This window comes from Microcaecilia unicolor, chromosome 1 (assembly GCF_901765095.1).
Source record: "Microcaecilia unicolor chromosome 1, aMicUni1.1, whole genome shotgun sequence".
NCBI classification, from domain to species: Eukaryota; Metazoa; Chordata; class Amphibia; order Gymnophiona; family Siphonopidae; genus Microcaecilia; species Microcaecilia unicolor.
The window spans coordinates 18,438,354-18,458,537 of NC_044031.1; the positions used below are offsets into that span (position 1 = coordinate 18,438,354).

Sequence of the window (20,184 nt, forward strand, 5' to 3'; positions counted from 1 at the left end):
CGCAGCCTTCTACATGGAATGTTGCTAGTGGAATAGCAACATTCCATGTAGAATCTCCAATAGTAGCAACAGAATCTCCAATAGTAGCAACATTCCATGTAGAATCTCCAATAGTAGCAACAGAATCTCCAATAGTAGCAACATTCCATGTAGAAGTCAGCCCTTGCAGATCACCAATGTGGCCGCGCAGGCTTCTGCTTCTGTGAGTCTGATGTCCTGCACATACGTGCAGGACGTCAGACTCACAGAAACAGAAGCCTGCGCAGCCTTCTACATGGAATGTTGCTATTCCACTAGCAACATTCCATGTAGAAGTCGGCCCTTGCAGGCTTCTACATGGAATGTTGCTAGTGGAATAGCAACATTCCACGTAGAATCTCCAATTGTAGCAACATTCAAATCTCCAATAGTATCTATTTTATTTTTGTTACATTTGTACCCCGCGTTTTCCCACTCATGGCAGGCTCAATGCGGCTTACATGGGGCAATGGAGGGTTAAGTGACTTGCTCAGAGTCACAAGGAGCTGCCTGTGCCTGAAGTGGGAATCGAACTCAGTTCCTCAGTTCCCCAGGACCAAAGTCCACCACCCTAACCACTAGGCCACTCCTCCACTTATTTTGGTGCAGTACTTGGATTTTTTTTTTTTTTTTGCACATAACTCCCTGGAGTGTGATCAGTGTGTATAATACGATCAGATGCAGAGTTACTAGGTTGGGGGGGGGGGAGGGGGAGGGAGGGGATAGCTGTGTTCAAAAGTGCCGCCTGTCCCTTTACTGGAATGGGTATCATAAGTTCTCCTAAACAGATTTATTTTCAATTTATATTTAAAGGTCTGCACTGATACTTCTGTTCTTAGATGTAGTTGAAGACTACTCCCGAGTGCTGGTCCAACAATAACTAACAGATGAATGTAGAGTATCAGAGAAAATATGGTGCTAATTCTCTGATTTCATGAACGCAATGTACAAGTCGGTATGAAAGGTATAAATGTATGTGAAAGAAACGGAGATGAGCCTGAGTGCAAAATCTTATGTATTAAAGTCAAAATTTTGTAGGGAATTCGAGCAGAGATTGGGAGCCAGTGCTTAAGTAGGGGAGTACACCGGATGGGCTGGGATCAGCCTGGTCAATGGAAGAGTTTCCAGCTGATCTGTGAACCACTTTGGACAGTCATGCCGCACCAAGTTCATAGTTGGATTTTGAACTGTTGATAGTTTTATGATTGGACCCATCACGTAGACTGTTTCTCTAGACTTGGTTAAGATACAATCAGATCTGGAGGTACCATACTGAAGGGGATTTGTGGGGGAAGGGTAGGAAGGTGAATGCTAATGGTAAAGTTGTTGTGATTTCTTGGCTCTGTTTCTCCGCTTGGCTTAATAAAGATGATTTAATTAAAAATTAAGTAGGGGAGTGACAGTCACAGCGCCCAGCTCCAGTGATCAGTCTAACTGATGTATTCTGGATAAGCTGCAATCTTTTCATATCAGTCACATGCAAACTTGAAAATAAAGAACACAGCACTACACTTTTATGTGGTCTTAAGAGTTGCTTTGATGTAATCTGTTGCAACCAGAACCTGAGCATTTGCACTGCTCTTCTTCTGGTTTTCAATCTTGCTTCAAGAACTGAAGGAAAATCTCTCTCCGATTTGAAGAGAAGGAAGCTTGTACGGTACACAGGAAGCTCACAGGGTACCTCAGTCACCTTAAGACAGAGAGCAGAGCTGAGACCGATCTCATCATACTTGGAAATTTCAGAAGTGGTAGAGGTACAGAAAATGTGTCAAATTTCTTTTAATAAATCAGACTTTGTTCCTCTTAAGAAGATGCAGACAAAGCAATTCTTACCTAGAGAGATCAGAGTCTCATAATTGTCCTTCATCACCTCCCTGTAAAGCGCCTTCTGCCTTTCATCTAAATACCCCCACTCCTCCTGGGAGAAAGAGACAGCGATGTCCTCAAACGTCACCCGCATCTGAAAGACAAACCAGAAACACACTCAGGGACTTGCAGAGGTGCTCAGACAGCATTCTGTTTCAGCTGCCTTTATTCCCTAACATTTTGGGGATGATTTTAGAATATAGGGCATGTTTAAGACACCAGTCATTTTTTTTTTATTTGCATGAAGTTTTTATTAACTGGTAAAACATACAAGAAAGCTCACTGAGCAAAACTAACGGTGCACTATGTCATATTTTATACAGACAAACAAAAGCTCCATGTGCACCGCAATCCAACAATGTCAACATCCACATAATATCCTCAAAAAACTTCAAAATTTTGAATTTTATCATGAAAATATATCCCCACTCAATACCCTCCCACCCCCCCCCCCCCCATTCCAGGGAGAAAATGCCTTGACACATCCAACCACACACTACTCTCTCAGCTCACACTACTCACATTGAACACTAAGAATGAAAGGTTTCCAGACAGAATGCCATTTACTCTGCTGTTGCCTACGCTCTGCTAAGAGCCTCTCCATTTCACAAACATACCTCAATTTATTGAGCCATCTCGTAACTGGGGGAACCACAGACTTCTTCCAATAGGAGGCAACAACCACCCTGGCTGCACCCAATGCAGGCCTCATCAATGCCTGCTGAGCGGGTGTTAGACCCACTGCCCTTACAGAAAAAAGGAAGATTTCAGGAGCCCATGTGATTGAACACCCCACCCATCTCTCAGTGGCGTCACGAGGGCAGCTGACACCCGGGGCGGGTTGCCACTGCGCACCCCCCCCGGGTGCAGCGCGACGCACCCTCCCCCCTCCGTAGTGCAACCCCCCCCCCCCCCCGCGAGAACATACCTGGAAGGCGGTGAGGGGCGGACGGGAGGGCCAATCTGCCGAGTGCACGCCGCTGGGGGGTGTCAGCGCCTCGCTGGTTCCTTGCTCTCTCTGCCCCGGAACAGGAAGTAACCTGTTCCGGGGCAGAGAGAGCAAGGAACCGGCGAGGCGCCGACACCCCCCAGCGGCGTGCACCCGGGGCGGACCGCCCCCCCCCCCCCTTCCTACGCCACTGCCATCTCTGCAACCTACTGTGAACCGCTTTCCAGAACGCTCTGACCTTTACACAGGACCACCACACATGCCTCATTGTTCCTCTACTGCCACACCCTCTCCAACACAAACCTGAAGAAGTTGGATATATACGCTGGAGATGATCAGGTGTTAGGTACCATCTAAACAGCACTTTCACTGCATTCTCTTTGAAAGGTACATGGAGTGACACCTTCGCCGCCGTCCGTTCTATTCTCTCCCAATCAGCCTCCCCCAGGTCCATACCAAGCTCCCTCTGCCAGCTCCTTCTATGAAGGGTGTAAAGTGGGGCTAATGAAGCCGCTGGAGGATGAGAAGTTTTCACAAATCTCTTCCAAGCATAGTTTTTCCCGAGTTACTACCGATCGGACTGCTGCTGTCTTAAGAAAGTGAGACAACTGGAGATACGCAAAATCATCCTTCCCTACCACAGAATACTTTTCCGCCAAGGCAGAAAAAGACAGCAAAGAATCCGCCTCAAACACTTGGTCCCAAGTTCTCAAACCCTCACCATACCATCTTGTAAATACCCCCTTCATACTCCCAGGCAAGAATAAAGGATTAAACGCTATGGGCGATAAGCGAGATAGGGCACACTGTCTGTTTGGGAAAAGACTATCCCAGTAATAGAGTAACATGTATAGATGGGCACAATCCCTCCCCCAACGATCTGAGCAACCTCAGAAGCCACCTAAGTGCACCCAGCGGCCTCAGGCCCACCGAGTGCTGTTCCAAGTGCACCCACTGTCTATCAGGATAATCCTGATACCATTCGACTGCTGCCCGCCCTTGAGCTGCTCTATAGTACCAAGTGAATAGAGGGGCAGAACAAGGACAGTGTGAACTTTTGCAGAAGGAGCGCACTCTTCCTAGCCTTTCCACTTTCGTAGTGTGTATTTTACAAAAGGCCCAGCCTTGTGCTTTCCAAAATTTCATTCAACCCGTGCATAAAGCACATCTACATGGTGAGGCAAAAACAAAGGGAAAAAAAAACTCCCCAGAGATTTTTGCTGTTTTCTCAGCAAGCGCTTGGAATTTCAATGTGAAATTTTACAGCTTTATTTGTTGTAGTAACATAGTAGATAACGGCAGAAAAAGACCTGCACGGTCCATCCAGTCTGCCCAACAAGATAAACTCATATGTATTACGTTTTGTGTATACCCTACCTTGATTTGTACCTGTCCTCTTCAGGGCACAGACTATATAAGTTTGCCCAGCACTATCCCCGCCTCCCACCACCAGCTCTGGTACAGACTGTATAAGTCTGCCCAGCACTATCCCCGCCTCCCACCATTGGCTCTGGCACAGACCGTAGAAGTCTGGCCAGCACTATCCCCGCCTCCCAACCACCAGCCCCACCTCCCACCACCAGCTCTGCCACCCAATCTCGGCTAAGCTCCTGAGGATCTATTCCTTCTGAACAGGATTCCTTTATGTTTATCCCACGCATGTTTGAATTCCGTTACCGTTTTCATTTCCACCACCTCCCGTGGGAGAGCATTCCAAGTATCCACCACTCTCTCCGTGAAGAAATACTCCTTTCTGAAAGCACTCAATATTGTGCCCCCCCCCCCAGAACCCTTCTGATAGCAGTCAATATCAGCACCTCCCCTTGTAACTACATTTATGTGCTGACTGGAATGAGATTATCTTTAAACACAGTGAAGTTAGAGTTTTTAGCATGACCATCCAGCAATTTTCGCATGTTTGCACTGTAAAACTACCATTATTTGAAAGGGGGGGGGAGACCTCAAGGTGGGAGGGGGCCAGAGCCCGAGGTGGGGGGCACATTTTGGTCTGCCGCCCTGCTGCTCTCCACCCACTGCTGCAGCAAATACCTTGGCTGGTGGGGGACCCCAACCCCCGCTAGCTGAAGCGTTGTCCAGTGCCAGTCTCTGGCACCACTGCGTTGCCTGCTTTGCTCTGCCTTTCACGTCCTGCACGTTCCTTTTAGTGAAATTGAGCATGCTCTGTTTCACTAAAAGGAGCAGAGCATGCCAGACGTGTGGGGAAGACAGAGCAGGGCAGGCAACGTGGCAGCGCCAGAGATTGGCACTGGACAACTCTTCAGCTGGCGGGGGTTGGGGCCATCCACCAGCAAAACTAGGGGCCCACAGGAAATTTGGGGGGGCTCCAGGCCCTAATGGCCCCACCTAGCTACGCTACTGCAGCTTACTATTAATGACATCAGAGTGATGTAGACTTTTGTAAACAATAATTTGAACTTGAATAATTTGTATCTGATAATATGATAATTTCTTTAAAAGCATTTCGGATCGGAACAGCAATCAAGGGCAACATGTCAGGAGCGGTCAATATGAGAATCTAGACACTGTGAACAAGGTTTCACAGCAAACGTGATAGTTGCTGGATATCATCTCAACAGGGGCGGCCCAAGGCAATCTGCCACCCGAGGCAGAGATGAGATGCCGCACCCGCTGCTGCACGGTCTGGCATCTCCCCCCTTCACTCCTCAACCCTCTTCTTCGCATTTACCTTATTTTATTCTTTTCCAAAAAGCAACAGCAATTCCCACAGGCTGCCTTGTCGCGGTGCCACCAGCACCAGCCTCTTTGCTCTACTGAGAAAATAGGAAATTACATCAAGACGCAGGCTGCAGTAGGGAGAAGAGGCCGCTGCTGGTGGCAGGGCAGCATATGGGAATCGCTGCCGCCTTTTGGAAAAGAAAAACATAAGGTAAATGTGGGAAAGAGGGTTGAGGAGAGAAGGCGAGAGTGCCACCTAAGGGCCCTGCCTCAGTTGGCCTAATGGTAGGGCTGCCACTGAATCTCAAGAACTGGAAGCTGAGCACTGTGAAGAAAATTTGTCAGCATGTCAAAATTATGTCATATCATTAATTGTATCATTAATGATGTTATTTTACTGAATTTTAGCTCGAACAATTTTACTGCGCAAAAATCACTAGATAGTAATACTAAAATGTCAGTAACATCGACATGGCTTAAGATAATTAAATGTTGTTTAATAGTAATATGTTAGTATATAAGTACGTAAAATTTCTCATTGAAACTCAAAGCAGTTGCTGAGAAAACTGCAAAAAAATGCAAGGAGTTACATTTTTTGCCTCACCCTGTATATACAAAGAATATCCAGGTTTCCTTACTGTTCTTGAAACTGGAACTAGAATCTCTCCAGCCTCCAAAATCCACTTCTGAGGTGACTGGCTGCACAAAGCCTCTGAAAAACACAGGAAAAGCAGGTTGCAATGCCAGGGAACACAACTGAGAAAGCCTATTGGAGTGTTAGAGTGAGGCTTGGAATACATTGAGAGAAACTATTGGAGCACCAGAATGAGGCTTGAAGATAGTTAGATTGAGAACAGGAGACGGTATGAGGCTATCTAGCCCATTATATGGGTTGAAGCCACTAAGCCTAGCTTGCTGGCAGTAGGTGGAGTCACAAGTACACCCAAAACAATAACAAATGATATTGAAAGCAATAGTAAAAAGATTATTAGAAATAATGGACTGCTTATGCGTGATCCATCTATAAAAAGTCAAAAGCTGTTCCAGTTGGATAAGCAGTGCCTTAAAAGGTGGAGGACAAAAGATTTTTTAAAACTTATTTGACAACTTTTTAATTTATTTGAAAGCATTCCATATGCAGAAATAAATCTCCTATATAATAAAACGCACCTCCAATGTTCTGAAGCCGAGAAAGTGAAGCCTTGAAGCATTCCTACAACGTTCTGGAACCAAGTGTCGTCAATTGAGGAGATGGAGCATTACAGCGCACACAAATGCTTCAAGGCTTCTCTCTCTCTCTCTGATACAAACACACGCACACACACTCTGTCTGTCTCTCACTCATTATCTCTCACCCACACACATTCTCTCTCTCAAACATACACACTCCAAGGAAAGGGGGGCATGGAACACTCTGGGGAGGAGAGGGAGGGGGGCATGGAACTTGGACGGAGGGGGGGCAAGAACTCGGAGGGGAGGGAGGGGGGCTGCACCTCGGACGGAAGGGGGGCCTGGAACTCAGAGGAGAGGGAGGGAAGGAGGGGGTCATGGAACTCAGAGCCCCACACACTCACTGTCTCTCACATACACTTTCTCACACTCTCTTTCTCACACACACTCTATGACACAAACTCACACACACTCTGTCTCTCTCTCACTCACACACACACACACACTCTCTCTCTCTCTCAAACATACACACTCAGAGGAAAACCTTGCTAGCGCCCGTTTCATTTGTCTCAGAAAACGGGCCTGTTTTACTAGTAATTAAATAAAAACTGAATATCACTACAACAGCTTCAAAAATTATTGTAGATTATGGAAACAGAACTAATAAAGGCTGTATTTTGTTCTAATTTTTCTACACTGTACTATACAATACAGTAATACATGGGTGTCATGTCCCGTACCTCAACGCAAGTGGCGTCCTCAGGCTGTGCAGGGTCCCGTCGACATAGGGTTACCATATGGCTCCAGAAAAAGGAGGACAAATTGAGCCAGGCTGGGTTTTAATTCCATTGCTTTCAATGGAAGCAAAACCCGGACTGGATCAATGTGTACTCCTTTTTCTGGAGCCATATGGTAACCCTACATCGACACACACACACTTGACTGGCACAGCCCTGAGCCATGTGTGTGTAGTTCTTCTCTGGCTGCAGGCTCCTTGATTGCTTTGCTTCCATTCACCTGGCTCTGCTCTCTGTCTGCCTGGCTTCACTCCTATTGGTCTTCCGGTTCCTCCTTCCCCTGCTCTTGTCCTATGGCTGTGCTCCTTCTCCCTGCACTTTATCAGCTGAGCTCTTCCTGAACTCCAGGCTTTGGCTTCTACTTTGGTAGGAGTTACTTGCTCAGTAGTGTGCTTCTTCTCTACTTTGTTCTTCGTTGCTGACTTTGCCTGTACCTGGATTACTCTCTTGCCTGCTTCCTGCCTACTTACTTTGCCTGTACCTGGATGGAATGCCCTCCCGCGGGAGGTGGTGGTGGTGGTGATGAAAACGGTAACAGAATGCAAAAATGCGTGGGATAAACATAAAGGAATCATGTGCAGAAGGAAGGGATCCTCAGAGGTTTAGCAGAGATTGCGTGGCAGAGCCGTGGGGGGGGGGGGGGGGGGGGGCTGGTGGTTGGGAGGCGGGGCTAGTGCTGGGCAGACTTCTACGGTCTGTGCCGTGAGGATGGCAGATACTACTCAGGGCCAGGTATATACAAAGGGTAGCACATATGAGTTTATCTTGTTGGGCAGACTGGATGGACCGTGCAGGTCTTTCTCTGCCGTCATCTACTATGTTACTATGATTACTCTCTTGACCTGCTGCCTGCCTATTGACTTTACCTGTGCCTGGATTACTCTCTTGCCTGCTGCCTGCCTACTGACATTGCCTGTACCTGGATTACTCTCTTGACCTGCTGCCTGCCTGGCCGATACTTTCACCACCCTGCTTCCAGCTCCGTCTCGTAAGTCCTGCAGGCCGCCCGCACCTAGGGGCTCAACCTCTGGGGAACAGCGGTCAGCGCAGGTGAAACCTGGGGTTGTCCGGCCACCAAGCAGAACCTGGTCCGAGTACCGGGATCAGCAGCGCTCTACTTAGTACAATAATTCACAAGTCTGACAGTAAGCCAAAGCCATGAGTTCGCCGGACAATACTGACCTGTCTGAGTTGGCCCAGGTTCTTCAACAGCAGCAGGCCTAGCTAAACCATCTGTCCGGAATTCTACAGGATGTGTGTTCCCAGATGTCAACCCTTCAATCCCAACGACAGCCTCCTGCTGCGTTGTCCGGATCCATGTTACCTACTCCAGGGTTGCGGCTTCCTGAGCCTCCCCGGTTCGACAGCACCCCTTCTGCTTGCCGAGGGTTCCTCAACCAATGTCTTATGCTGTTTGAAGTGCAACCAGCAGCCTTTTCTACGGATAGACTCAAGATAACCTGTATCATCTCTCTACACTCAGGATCCGTCTTGACTTGGGCCTCTCCTCTTTGGGAGCAATGGGACCCTTTACTCACTGATCTTGGAGAATTTCTTCACCGCTTCTGGTTAGTTTTCGATGTGCCGGGACGGCCGTCGTCTGCAGCCGCAGAACTTCTACGAATTCAAGAAGGCAATTGTTCTGTTGGTGCTTATGCCGTTCGCTTTCGAACCCTAGCTTCAAAGGTAAGATGGAACCAAGCGGCCCTTACGGCCATTTTCTGGCAAGCACTCAACGACCGGATTAAAGATGAACTGGCTGGCCGGGAACTTCCGAATGCTTTGGATGCTCTGATCACCCTCTACGTCCATATCGATGTACGGTTTCAAGAAAGGTCACTGGAACGCTCTACTCAGCGCCGCTCTCAGAGACCCTCTCCTAGGACGCCGCACCCTTCTTCTCCCAAGGGTGCGGCAAGCTCTACTTCTGGAGTCCCTGAACAGCCAGTGGTTATCAGACGGCATCGTCTCTCTGAGAAGGGCTCACCATCGGGACAATCAACTTTGCCGCTACTGTGGGCAGGCCGGCCACTTCCTAAGACATTGTCCGAATAAACCAAGAAATGCCATGACCCAGGGTCACTGAAGGGGGTGGCCCTGGGTCATTTTTCACCTCTTCCAGATAATCTTGTCTCCATCCCTATTTCCCTGCGCTGGAAGGAACTCTGTATTAACACTGTGGCTTTGATTGATTCTTGGGCGGGAGGAAATTTTATTGACCCCAGTCTCCTATTCCAGCTAGGAACTCCCTTGATTGCCTGTAAACCAACGTTACAAGTGACCTCCATTCAGGGACTAACTCTACCCTACTCTATTACCCATGTCACTCTGCCATTGCAGATGCATGTCGGGATTTTACATAAGGAAGAAATTCAGCTTCTGGTTCTTCCCCGGGCCATCCATCCTGTTATTTTGGGCCTGCCCTAGTTACAACACTCACCTAATATCAACTGGACCACTAACAATATCGGCAGATTGGGGTTCCCAATGTTTTTTCTACCTGTCTCACGCCAGTGGTTCCTTCTCCAAGGACTATTACTGCCTCCCCAAGGCTCTTGCTCCCCTGTGATGCTTCCCTTCCTGTGGAATATCGTGATTTCCAAGATGTCTTCAGTGCTCAGGAGGCTGATTCCCTTCCTCCACATCGTCCTTTTGACTGCCCTATTGAATTACTTTCTGGCAAGACTCCACCTTGGGGCCGGCTGTATACCCTCTCCCGGGAGGAATCTACTGCCATGTGGGAGTACATTCAAGAAAACCTCCAAAAGGGCTTCATCAGACCCTCCTCATCTCCAGTGGGGGCAGGTTTCTTTTTTGTGACCAAGAAAGACGGCTCTCTGTGACCCTGTATCGACTACCAGGGTCTTAATGAAATAACCATTAAGAATTGGTAGCCGGTGGTGGGAGGCGGAGCTGGTGGTTGGGAGGCGGGGATAGTACTGGGCAGACTTATACGGTCTGTGCCAGAGCCGGTGGTTTGGAGGCAGGGATAGTGCTGGGCAGACTTATACGGTCTGTGCCCTGAAAATGACAGATACAAATCAAGGTAAGGTATACACAAAAAGTAGCACATATGAGTTTATCTTGTTGGGCAGACTGGATGGACCGTGCAGGTCTTTTTCTGCCGTCATCTACTATGTTACTATGAGGCTCATTTTCAAAGCACTTAGCCTCCCAAAGTTCCATAGAAACCTATGGAACTTAGCCTCCCAAAGTGCTTTGAAAATATGCCTCCAAGCTTCCCCTTATTCCGGAGCTTTTTGACCATCTACAGGGAGCGTCTATCTTTACCAAGCTGGATCTCTGAGGCGCCTACAATCTGGTCTGAATCCGCCACAGGGACGAATGGAAGACCACTTTTAATACTCATGAAGGACATTTCGAATATCTAGTTATGCCATTTGGCCTTTGCAATGCACCAGCGGTTTTTCAGAAATTCATAAACTTCATTTTTCAAGATCTTCTGTACTCCTTAGTAATAGTTTACCTGGATGATATTCTGGTTTTTTCTGCTTCTGCTCAGGACCACCCTCGTCATGTACGCATGGTTCCAGCGCCTCAGGGACTACCGTCTGTTCACCGAACTAGTGAAGTGCTCATTTCATCAATGGTCTAGTCCATTTTTGGGATATATCGTCTCTTCGGAGGGCCTCCAAATGGATCCCACCAAACTCTGAGCTATATGGGATTGGCCCATGCCCCAGGTCTCCAGGCCTTGCAACGTTTTTTGGGGTTTGCTAACTACTATCAATAATTCATCCACCAATACTCCCTCATCACTGCCCCTCTTACCCCACTGACCAGGAAGCGTGCTTATGTAAAGAACTGGACACCGGAGGCCCAAGAGGCCTTTGCCACCTTAAAGCAAGCCTTTCTGTCTGCTCCTGTTCTTTGAAGTCCGGATATCAAAAGACCATTCATCTTAGAAGTGGATGCCTCTTCTCTGGGGGCAGGGGCCGTTTTGTCTCAAACCTCAGACTCCGGCAAGCGTCACCCATTTATTTTTTCCAAAAAATTTTCTTCGGCAGAGCGTAACTACACTATTGGGGACCAGGAATTGTTAGCCCTTAAATTGGCTCTCCAAGAATGGCGATATCTCTGGAAGGGACTTTACATGCCATCACAGTGATCACCGACCACAAGAATCTTCTATACCTCCAAGATGCTAAGAGACTATACCTGCGACAGGCGCATTGGTCTACTACTACTACTTGACATTTCTAAAGCGCTACTAGGGTTACGCAGCGCTGTACAGTTTAACAAAAAGGACAGTCCCTGCTCAAAGGAGCTTACAATCTAAAGGACGAAATGACAAGTTGGTGCAGTCAAAATTTCTTGAATAGAGGTAGAGTGGTTAGGTGCCAAAGGCGACATTGAAGAGGTGGGCTTTGAGCAAGGATTTGAAGATGGGCAGGGAGGGGGCCTGGCGTATGGGCTCAGGGAGTTTATTCCAAGCATGGGGTGAGGTGAGGCAGAAAGGGCGGAGCCTGGAGTTGGCGGTGGTGGAGAAGGGTACTGAAAGGAGGGATTTGTCTAAGTTTGTACCTAAGGCAATGGAGGGTTAAGTGACTTGCCCAAGATCACAAGGAGCAGCGGTGGGATTTGAACCGGCCACCTCTGGAATGCAAGACCAGTACTCTAACCACTAGGCTACTCCTCCAATAGCTAAGAGATAAGCTATCTATAGGAATGTTTATTCTTGCCCTACTTAGGCACCACGGTGATAGAATATCTGAGGACCATAAATCTGTTTTCTGTATTCCCCCCCCCCCCCCCCCATGTTTGTATTTGTCAAGTCTTAGAATGGAATGGATTCATTACCACATCTGTGGGTAAATATAACATAACATAGTAATGTATCCATTTTGAATCTTAGTCAGGAAAGAAATGTCCCTGTTGGGATTTCATCCCTGTTAACAGGCTATTATATGCAATTCTAAAATAAATGACTAATTCATGTTGACCAGTTATAGATTTGAATTTCTTTTAAACAATGGGAATCGATAAGAGTGACTATACTCCTCTGCTTATATTTTTTTTTTTTTTGGGGGGGGGGGGGGTTGTCATAATTAATATCTGTCTAATTTCTGCTTGGTGTGGGCTAACTGGTGAATAGCATTTTCTTTTCCTTGTTTATGGGGTATAGTTGTGTTAAAACGTTTGAAACAAACACATTTTTAAAAAAGAAATATAAGTTAAACAGACTAAAGCTATGACCACAGAATTTTTAAAATCTTCTTCTTTCGTTACTCAGAAAATAGAAAATTTGGCTAATTCTTTAATGTGGTGTAATATAATTATTTTTTTACTGCAATTGACTTTATCCTAATAAATTTGAGAGTTATTTATACATCTTTATGCTGAAGTGACAGTAGTAGTAGAGAGGACATGATCCTTTCTACTGATCATAGCTTCATGACAGGAATTGTTCAAAATTTTCCCAGTTTAAAAGGCAAGCTGATGGTTCCATAATATGCCAGTTTAGATAGAAAGAGGATGCTCTATCAAAGTTATTTTCTTGATAATATATTAGTTTATTTCTTTTATATTAATTTTATTGTAAACTGCTTTGATATAGTATTATGTAACATAGTATATTAAATCTAATAAAACTGTAAACTGCAATTGTGTGAGCCAGGTATATTCACTAGAAAAATCCTGTATCTCGATAGTATTTACTATTGACAGTGCAAGGTCTTGTGAATAACAGGATGGAGTCGGTCCGGAGGGCGGTTACAAATTCAGTAAGCGGTCTTAAACAAAAAAAAAAAATATAGGGACAGGCTTATGAGCCTCAACATGTATACACTGGAAGAGAGGAGGGGGAGAGGAGATGTATAGTAACATAGTAGATGACGGCAGAAAAAGACCTGCACAGTCCATCCAGTCTGCCCAACAAGATAAACTCACATGTGCCACTTTTTATTTGTACCTGTCCTCTTCAGGGCACAGACTGTATAAGTCTGGCCAGCACTATCCCCGCCTCCCAACCACCAGCCCCGCCTCCCACCACCAGCTCTGGCACCTAAACTTGGCTAAGCTCCCAAGGATACATTCCTTCTGAACAGGATTCCTTTATGTTTATCCCACGCATGTTTGAATTGTGTTACCGTTTTCATCTCCACCACCTCCCGCGGGAGGGCATTCCAAGCATCCACCACTCTCTCCGTGAAAAAGTACTTCCTGACATTTTTCCTGAGTCTGCCCCCCTTCAATCTCATTTCATGTCCTCTCGTTCTACTGTCTTCGCATCTCCGGAAAAGATTCGTTTGTGGATTAATAACTTTCAAATATTTGAACGTCTGTATCATATCACCCCTGTTTCTCCTTTCCTCCAGAGTATACATGTTCAGGTCCGCAAGTCTCCCCTCATACGTCTTGTAACGCAAATCTCATACCATTCTCGTAGCTTTCCTTTGCACCACTTCAATTCTTTTTACATCCTTCGCAAGATGCGGCTTCCTAAACTGAACATAATACTCCAGGTGGGGCCTCACCAATGACTTGTACAGGGGCATCAACACCCCCTTTCTTCTGCTGGTCATACCTCTCTCTATAGAGCCTAGCAAAATTCTCGCTACGGCCACCGCCTTGTCACACTGTTTCGTCGCCTTCAGATCCTCAGATACTATCACCCCAAGATCCCTCTCCCCTTCCTTACCTATCAGACTCTCACCGCTTAACACATACGTCTCCCGTGGATTTCTCTTCCCTAAGTGCATCACTTTGCATTTTTTCGCATTGAATTTTAATTGCCAAAACTTAGACCATTCTTCAAGCTTCCGCAGATCCTTTTCCATGTTTTCCACTCCCTCCTGGGTGTCCAGTATGTTACAAATCTTAGTATCGTCCGCAAATAGGCAAACTTTACCTTCTAACCCTTCGGCAATGTCACTCACAAATATATTGAACAGAATCGGCCACAGCACCGATCCTTGAGGCACTCCACTACTCATCTTTCCCTCCTCCGAGCGAATTCCATTCACCACCACCTTCTGGCGTCTGTCCGTCAACCAGTTCCTAATCTAGTTCACCACTTCGGGTCCTATCTTCAGCCCATCCAGTTTATTTAAGAGCTGTGGGGAACTGTGTCAAAAGCTTTGCTGAAATCTAAGTAGATTACGTCTATAGCCCGTCCCTGATTTAATTCTCCTGTCACCCAATCAAAGAATTCAATGAGATTCATTTGGCACGATTTCCTTTTGGTAAAACCATGTTGTCTTGGCTCTTGCAACTTATTGGCGTCCAGGAAATTCACTATCTTTTCCTTCAGCATCGCTTCCATTACCTTTCCAATAACTGAAGTGAGGCTTACCGGCCTGTAGTTTCCAGCTACTTCCCTATCACCACTTTTGTGAATAGGGACCACATCCGCCATTCTCCAGTCCCTCGGAACCTCTCCCGTCTGCAAGGATTTATTAAATAAATCATTAAGAGGACCCGCCAGAACCTCCCTGAGCTCCCTCAATATCCTGGGGTGGATCCCGTCCGGTCCCATGGCTTTGTCCACCTTTAGCTTTTCAAGTTGTTCACAAACACTCTCTTCCGTGAACGGTGCTCTATCCACTTCATTCTCATTTGTACCTTTTCCAGTCCATTGCGGTCCTTCTTCAGGATTTTCTTCTGTGAAAATAGAACAAAAGTATCTATTTAGCAAATTTGCTTTTTCTTCATCATTATCTACATAGCGGTTTGCTGTATCTTTCAGTCTCACAATTCCCTTTTTAGTCATTCTCCTTTCACTAATATACCTGAAGAAATTTGTCACCCCTCCTTACATTTCTAGCCATTTGTTCTTCCGCTTGCACTTTCGCCAGATGTATCTCTCTCTTGGCTTCTTTCAGTTTCCTCCGGTATTCCTCCCCGTGTTTCTCTTCTTGAGTTTTTCTGTATTTCTGGAATGCTAACTCTTTAGCCTTTATTTTCTCTGTCACTTGCTTGGAGAACCATATTGGTTTCCTTTTTCTCTTGCTTTTATTTACTTTCCTTACATAAAGGTTTGTGGCCCTATTTATAGCTTCTTTCAGCCTGGACCACTGTTCTTCCACTTCTCGTACTTCCTCCCGGCCCACCATCTCCTTTCTTAGGTATTCTTCCATTTTACTGAAGTCAGCACTCTTGAAATCCAGGACTTTGAGTTTTGAATGGCCGCTCTCCACTTTAGCTGTTATATCAAACCAAACCGTTTGATGGTCACTGCTGCCCAGGTGGGCACCCACTTGGACATTTGACACGCTATCCCCATTTGTGAGCACCAGATCCAGCGTCGCTCTCTCCCTCGTGGATTCCCTCACCATATGTCTGAGCGAAACACTTTGGAAAGCATCCACTATCTCTCTGCTTCTTTCTGATTCCGCAGACGGAATCTTCCAATCTACATCCAGCAGATAGAAATCTCCCAGCAACAGCACCTCTCTCATTTCCCAACTTTTGAATATCTGCGATCAGGTCTTTATCTAATTCCTCCAATTGTGTCGGAGGTCTGTAGACAACACCCACGTGGACAGAGGTTCTATCCTCTCTTTTTAGGGTGATCCATATCGCTTCTTCCTTTCCCCAGGTCCCTGTCATTTCGGTCGCCGTGATATCATTTCTCACATACAGAGCTACTCCTCCACCTTTTCGACCCTCTCTATCCTTCCTAAACAGATTATAGCCTGGTATGTTTGCATCCCATTCATGGGAACCATTGAGCCATGTCTCTGTGATTGCAACAACGTCTAAGTCTGCCTCCAACATCAGGGCTTGAAGGTCATGAACTTTGTTGCCTAGACTGCGAGCATTTGTGGTCATCACTTTCCATTTACATTTCCTGGTATGTGTTTCAACATTTGTTATTTGGGTGTGCTTTTTGTCTTTGGGTACCTCCATATCTTTTTGTTCCACCTTAATTTCTTATGCTGTTTCTTCTGGCTCAGTTCTATTTTTAGGAACCTCACAGTGCTTTAATACGATAGAGACATTTAAATAGCTCAAGGGCATTAATATACAGAACTGGTGAGCCTTTTTCAACTGAAGGAAAGCTCTGAAACGAGGGGGAATACGATGAAGTTAAGAGGGAACAGGCTTAGGAGTAATCTAAGAAAGTATTATTTCACAGAAAGGGTGGTGGAAGGATGGAATGGCCTCCCGGTGGAGGTTGTGGAGTTGAGGACTGTGTCAGAATTTAAAAAGGCATGGGATAAGCATGTGGGATCGCTTAGGAAAAGGAAGAGTTAGGGTTACAGAGGATGCGCAGACTGGATGGGCCATTTGGCCTTTATGTGCCACCATGTTTCTATATCTGTGTAGCAAAATAGTATCTTTCCAGTACAGTCATTTTGTTTTGTCTGACTTTCAGTTCTGTTTGCTGTGTGTAGAATGTGTTCTCCGAGGATAAACAGGATAGATGTATACTGTGGCAAAACAGGAGGTTTTCAAGCCTGTGAATAGCCAAAATAATGTTCAAGCACCTTTCTGACCTCATTTGCAACTCTCTTTAACAGTGGCGTAGCTAGCATACTTGACACCCGAAGTCAACCTTTTATTAACACCCCCCCCCCCTCATGAAAAAATTATTTTTAGTAATAATCATGAAATGAGATAAATGGTCAGAAAAGAAACAGACAGTAAACATTTTCTTTTATTGAAACTTGCATATGTAATCATCATGCCAGACCAGTAAAAACAAAGGATTAATACTTTTTAATTACATTAAGTTTTTTTTTTTTAAAGATGTGAAAAACCTACATATTGGTCTGTTGTAGTAACAAACAACGACATTATAGTTTCTGTTTTCGAGCCATAACTTCTGCAAATTTGTCAATGACTTCATCAAAATTGATCTCCTTTGCATATTCATGTTCAATGGACAGTATAGCCAGATTTGTCAATCTATCTTCACTCATAGTTGATCGAAGAACACTTTCTATTAATTTTAATTTTGAAAAGTTTCTTTCACATGAAGCAACAGATATACATACAGTTAGGAAAAGTCTTAAACATAAGGATAAGTTTGGCACAGATTCATAAAAATCCCATTTCACAATAAATTCTAGAAATTGCAATACCGTCCATGTCTTCATTTCTTCAAGATTGATTCCAGCAGCTTTTAAATGTCTCCGCAGTCGAAAAATTTCCACTAACATTTCTTCACCAGAAACATCATCATAAATTTCAACTATATTTGGTAAAAACTTCCGAAGTTTTTCTTCTTCAGCAAAAATCAGAGAGAATGGCTGAATGATAGCAAACACTGACATTATTTGATCCACTGCTTTAGAACGAGTCTCCAATTCTTGGTGAAAAAGATCAAGGCATTCAAACATAGCCCTTTTGATTTCTTCTGGCAATGTAAGACCAGCATCTTTTGCTGTTTCTCCAGGCATTCTTCTTCGAAATGCGATTCTTTTTTCCATGGCAATGTCCATTTCCTTACATTTTGTTGTTGCATAGTTAATGGCCTTCTCCACAATTTCTGTGCGCTGATCTTCAAGGAACAATTTTAAAGCTTGCATTTTCATTGTACATTGCTCAAGACTGATTCCGGCTGTTTGCAAATATTTTTGTGTCTGATTAACCTCACCTAAAACCTCACACCAGAGAAAAAGATAACTCAGAAAAGAAAAATCGCATACAGCAGAGAGCAAAATCTGAGCTGATCCTCTTGTATCCGCATTTTCTTTTGGATCACACAGTACTTCAAAGCTAGAGATTAACTTTTCAAAATGTGTCTTTACTGCATGCACAGCTTCATAATGAGCACTCCATCTTGTCTGGGAAAGTCTTTTTACTGTTACACCTACATTCTGCAGCACTTCCCATCGATGAGTTGAGACTGAAAAGAATGAGTAAATTTCTTCCAAAGTTCCAAAAAATTTCGCACATGAAGAAATACTTCCAAAAGAGTGAACTCCGCAAAGGTTCAGAGAATGATTTGCACAAGGCACAAATAAAGACTTGGGATTAATTTCTTTGATTTTTGCCTGAACATCACCATGAATACCAACCATAGTTGCAGCGTTGTCATATCCTTGACCACAACAGAGGTTTATGTCCAGTCCATCACTATCCAGTTGTTTCAAGATCTGTTCTGTGAGTTCAGCAGCAGTCTTCCCGGCAATAGGAAAGAAGCCCAAGAATGATTCTTTTATTTCAACTTTATCATCTTCAATATGGACATATCTGATCACTTCACACATTTGATCAGAGTGTGAAACATCAGGAATGCTATCAAAAAGAATTCCAAAGTATTTTGCTTTTTTAATATCTGCCACTATTTTTTTTTTTTACATAACTTTCCAGAAGATGAATGAATTCATTTTGAATTGTGGGAGATAAGTATGAAGTCACTCTCCTTTCAGAAGAAACAGTATGGTTGATTTTTACAAAATGTTCCTTCAAAATTGGGTCATAATTTGAAAGTATTTCTATCAACTCCAAAAAATTTCCTTTGTTTGTTGAAGACATATCCTCTCTGTGTCCACGGAAAGGAAGGTTTTGTTTCGCCAAAAACATGATTACATCCAAAAGACGATATAAAATGTCTCTCCAGTGTTTTCTCTCTTTATCCATTTCCACTTGATGGATTTTATCAATAGTATTTTGGAGTTGCAGTCCCATTGCCAAGGTCTTCCATTTTTCTAAGCAGGAGAGATGTTGTTCAGATATCTCATGTTCAGAAACTTTAGGATTTAACTTCCACCATTTTTTAAAGCCAGTTATAAAAACGGATGTTCCAGCTTTTGTTTTATTATTCGCAAACAGTCTGCAGCAAAAACAAAACAATTTTTTGATTTTGAATAAGCCATCCAAGTTCTCAATACTTTTTCACCCTCTGGTAACGATTTATAAAACCATGAAGTTGTTAAGTGTCGACTGCCTCCTTTGCTCTTTTTTCCTTCTTGTTGAACTGCAGAGAAAGGTCCATCTTTATTCTGAAGAGGTTCACTTCCCCTTTTAACCAGATTAACTCTCAAGTCATCTGGAACCGGTATTGGCCAAGAAGCGATATCACAATAAAGTAAAATATCATTTGATGCCATTTCTTCAAACTCTTGTTGGTCTCTACCACTAGTGTCTCTTTCTTCTCCATTATTTCTTTTATCCTGTTGATGATGCTGACTCTTGCTATCAATTCCTTTCTCTTCCTCATTATCAGTGCTTATAGATGATGATGATTCATTGTCATCTTTCAGCCCTATGTCATCTGAATCATCTTGTTTTGTTTCTAGTATAGGTGCTTTGGATGCGACACCTTCTTCCAAATTTTCATTACCTATATGCGATGTTGAAGGCATTACATATTTCAACATAGATCCAGATATTGCTTCAATCACCTCCTCTTTTGCTTTTTAAAATTTTCTTTGTTGTGCTCCACTGAGTCGATGTCGTTTCATGTTGGTATCCCACCTCGAATTTCTTTAAGAAATTCAGAATAAATATGAACCAGTTGGTGGAATGGAGATTTCTAACCATCTATTGCTTTCATCAGGTCAGTACATAATCCTGTCCTAACATGAGGAAGGGGGTTTGGTCTCCAAAAGACTCGACTCAAACGCTGTGTTTCGGCCGCTATGCCTGCATCAGGAGTCTACAAAAAGATCACAGATATATATATGATATATAAAAAAAGGACACACACATATATATATATATATATATATACTAGTAAAAAAGGCCCGTTTCTGACAGAGATGAAACGGGCGC

The 20,184-nt window shown here is 44.5% G+C and overlaps 1 protein-coding gene across 2 annotated transcripts in view; it reads right to left on the reverse strand.

Annotated features, from left to right (window-relative positions):
- The window catches only part of LOC115463494 (gastrula zinc finger protein XlCGF26.1-like), a 61,946-nt gene that overhangs the window by 30,303 nt on the left and 11,459 nt on the right, over window positions 1-20,184 (reverse strand). Inside the window, exons 2-3 of one of the 2 annotated variants that reach the window (XM_030194053.1) lie at window positions 6,169-6,242; window positions 1,852-1,978 (exon numbers count right to left, since the gene is read on the reverse strand). In XM_030194053.1, the coding sequence (XP_030049913.1) occupies window positions 1,852-1,978; window positions 6,169-6,242 (201 nt within the window). Of the gene's footprint in view, window positions 1-1,851; window positions 1,979-6,134; window positions 6,243-20,184 lie in introns of those variants that run through there. The other variant, XM_030194062.1, reaches the window with a different exon arrangement.